Here is a 4010-nt window from a genome sequence, read left to right as displayed (position 1 = left end):
ACACACTGCAGAAATGAAAAGCACAAATGTGTTTATAGTGGTAAGCAAGCTTCCCCCAGCCCCTACCTCCTGATCACTCTGTTACCCTCTCAGGAGGTACCTGCCATTCCCCATGACACAGCTTTCAGAGAGATTCTATTTGTACAAGCAAATACCTACTTATAAAAAAGATAAATTGTAGTGTATTATATGCTGTTCTGGACTTTTCTTTCGTACCTAACATGTCTTGGAGATCCTTCTATAGCAGTGGATAAAGAGTTGCCACATGCTTTTTCAGTGTAAGTTTAATGTTAAGGTATTACAGTTAAGAAATTATATGTTATTTATTTTTGCCAATGAAACAGCAGAGCTGCAACCAGATTAATCCTTAGCTTTCTGGGCTTTAGTATCAAATAGTCCAAAGCTTTAACATTTTTCTCTCCCCCGGGGCTCTATTTTCCTTGCTGAGATGCCCCATTCTATGCCTGTCCAACTCCCATCTGAGGTTCGACGTCATTGTCTGGTTTAGTCCTAGGATCTCATTTTTGATGAGTCAAATGTAATAAACCCAGATGGCGTGGCTCAGATGTCCCTTAAGTATAAAAGATTAAAGGATGAAGTGAAAGTAAATATATAGGACAGAGGGCTGAGGGTTTGTTGAATGTTTGATATTTGAATGTGTGTGTGTGTGTATCTTAATTCCTAATCAGTTACAGCTAAATTCACCTCCCCCCAGCTGTGCACTTGGAGACTAGGATTAATGCAGTTTTAGCTCATATCATAAGACGAGTGCACATCTCTGGGCTGTTCTGATCCGCTAGATCACTGTAGTTCATAAGGACGAAGCACTCCCTCAGATATTTCTCAAACACTGTTTCTGATTCTCTTTTTCTCTGGCGGTAAGCAAGGCAGACACACTTGCCAGGGATAACTGAGCATGTAAGGGCAATCCTTGACTCGGCAGCTCGAGCAGGCTGTGTTGCTAAAAGCAACTTCGAAACATGCCCTATAAATAGCCGTTCATTGTCAGCAGGAGTGAAAAGACAAGAGGGAGTGTGCGGCGCTGTGATTCAGGCCTAATTAAAGGGTTGCGTCTGCGCAGGGTTATAAGCGAAGAGCGGCTCCAACAGATCCTCTAGTCAGTAGGCAACTGCGAGGGTTCGACACCGACAACGTAGCCGGGGCGGAAGGCGTTTGATGCTGGCTTTGCCTCCACTATGGCAAAAATCATCTTGAGGCATCTCATAGAGACTCCAGTGCGATACGAGGAGGAGTTTGAAGCTCGAGGTCTGGAAGACTGCAGGCTGGATCACGCTTTATATGAACTGCCCGGGCCAGCCACCGTGGACCTGGGGAAAGCCAGGGTGGCCCAGCCTGCCCCCGTGGACACCGTAGAGATGCCGCCCCAGAGAGACGAATCCCGCTTCCAGGTCCTGCTGGACGTGGTCCAGTTCCAACCCGAAGATATCATCATTCAGACCTTCGAAGGCTGGCTGCTGATTAAGGCTCAACATGGAACCAGAATGGACGAGCACGGTTTTATCTCAAGAAGCTTCACCCGACAGTATAAACTGCCCGACGGCACTGAAACGAAAGATTTGTCTGCCATCCTCTGTCACGACGGAATTCTGGTGGTGAAAGTGAAGGATTCAGTTGGGACCAAGTGAAGTCTTATCGGTGCCTGTTCATACAGCACGAGGAAGATTCTGGTTCAGCCCATGGTCTCACGAGAATGTGTGTATTACCTACGTTTGAAATGATTTTTATGAAGATTAAAACTATAGACATAGTTCCTGGTATATTGAGGTTGTCTTTGTTACTTTTACTCAGAAAGGAAAATTATTAAATATGTTCCTACAGCTCAAGTTGTTGCTATTCTTACACCTGAGAAACATGAACAGTTTAGGAGACCATAGTCTGATAGCAGAGACGACTCAGAATTATTTCTTCGTTACTCCAACAATGCCAGAGAAGCCGCCTTTTTAACAATTGATGGCAAAAGAGCCACATTAATTTAAGAAATTCTTATCCACTTTATGAAAACTGTTTGTATTGCTGAAAAGAGCTGTGATCCCCTTCGCTTGATAAGCTTTTCTTTTCAGTAGATTTTATCACAGTGGAGTGGAGCTTTGTAAACCTAGAGTCTGAAGGTTAAAATACAGTATTTGAAAACTGGGTCTGAAATATATTTATGATTCACTACATTTGTTACTGCCTTAAACTTACGTTGGAATTTTCAGATATAAATCTGATTTTTAAAAGTTCCAAATACGTACCTCTTTTTTCTTTAAGCTAAACTGGATCTTATCTGCAGTGTTTTCTAAAGCACAGCGTATGTTCTGTGGCTACTTATGAAACATTAAGATGTATTAACTCATACTCATAAATTGAGTTTAGGAAACCACTTTAAAAAGTACAATTATTGAATTCAAAAAATTTTAAACTATGCTTTTTAAATGTTACTTAAAATTTTAGATTTCGGAAGATGGCAAAATGTACTGCATCTGTTCTCACTGCATAATCCTTGGCTTTAAATAGCCTGGCAGGCAGTGGAAGTTCGGAGGCCGGAGCTTACATGGGAGTCTGAGTTGTTACAGCACAGGGGCTGCTTGTATTTCCCCCAGCTGCTGCTTTAGCCCAAGGGAGCACCTGACACACTGGTGATTAGGAATATTGTGTTCAACAGCTGGTCTGTGACATTCCAAAGATTTGCTATCTCATTCTGTACATATGAAATATTTCTTTGAGGAAGTAGCTGCTTTTACCCCATACCCCATGTGAGGCTGAGGACAGTGCTATGAATAGAAGAGGAATTTGGGTGTGGAAGACACCAGGGTAGCTATTGATTGCTGACAATACTGCTGAACTCCTCTATGGTGCTTTATTCATAGTTCACATGCAAAAACGAGAGATATGAAACAACAGAAAAATAAATCGGACAGTTATGCAAGTGGTTTTGAAAACAGAGATGTTTGTTTACGGTCTAATTAAATTGAAAGGATTTTGAAGCTTCATGTTCATATGAGGTTACGGCCCATGCAGTGATGTTTGTGCATGCAACTCGAGAATCACAAATTTTGTTTGACAAAGTGAATATTACAGACCACCTCTGCTACATAACAAAGTTAATGGTAATTAATGGGATTGCATCTACTAATATGATTAGAACTGAGATACCATTTGTCCCACATTATTCTTTCCCATTGCTGGACGGAATAGTGTGAACACAAACTAGTGCTTTGAGAAACAAACACAAAAACCCCTCTCATGTGGCCTTGATCTTACTCTAGATGAGATCTGAGAAAGCTCAGAAAGTGAAATTCTTACCACTAGGAGCCACTGATAGGAAATGTTTAAAAATTATAATTAAAATAAACACATCATTCAATTAACATTTATTTTTTCTAAGACAAATTTTAAGGTAATACACAGCCATTTTTTTGATTTGGAAAATAGATCAAATATTGTCAAAAATAAAAACCATTTATTGGTTGATAACATTTTCAACTAATCTTCACCATTCCTTACTTTAAATACTACTCTAAAGTATAAATGCTTGTGGTTGTAGGTTGGGGATAGAAATGGTGAAAAAAAAAGGAAAAAAAAACCCATTAATATTCTTTACGACCATGAGATAGCTACTTTTAATTCCTACTTCAATCTTCTCTTGCACATAAATACATGTATCCCTCTTCACAAAATTAGGACTATATTTGCAAGGAGTTTTTTTTGTTTTGTTTTGTTTTTTAACATCTTTATTGGAGTATAATTGCTTTACAACGGTGTGTTAGTTTCTGCTGTATAACAAAGTGAATCAGCTATATGTATACATATATCCCCATATCTCCTCCCTCTTGCGTTTCCCTCCCACCCCCCCATCCCACCCCTGTAGTTGGTCACAAAGCACCGAGCTGATCTTCCTGTGCTATGCAGCTGCTTCCCACTAGCTATCTATTTTACATTTGGTAGTGTACACATGTCCATGCTACTCTCTCACTTCGTCCCAGCTTACACCTCCCCATCCCCATGTC

At 40.4% G+C, this 4010-nt stretch overlaps 1 protein-coding gene across 1 annotated transcript; it reads left to right on the top strand.

Moving 5' to 3' along the window:
* Positions 1-1073: 1073 nt before the first annotated feature.
* On the top strand, positions 1074-1763 carry HSPB3 (heat shock protein family B (small) member 3). Its single transcript, XM_027095012.1, has one exon. The coding sequence runs from the start codon at positions 1197-1199 to the stop codon at positions 1644-1646; it is 450 nt and encodes a 149-aa protein (XP_026950813.1). The 5' UTR covers positions 1074-1196; the 3' UTR covers positions 1647-1763.
* The last annotated feature ends 2247 nt before the right edge of the window (positions 1764-4010 follow it).

This window comes from Aethalodelphis obliquidens, unplaced genomic scaffold (genome assembly GCF_003676395.1).
Source record: "Aethalodelphis obliquidens isolate GAN/ISIS:26980383/991018 unplaced genomic scaffold, ASM367639v1 scaffold4, whole genome shotgun sequence".
NCBI classification, from domain to species: Eukaryota; Metazoa; Chordata; class Mammalia; order Artiodactyla; family Delphinidae; genus Aethalodelphis; species Aethalodelphis obliquidens.
Note: the sequence above shows the minus strand (reverse complement) of the source record. Positions and strands in the feature narration are given on the sequence as shown.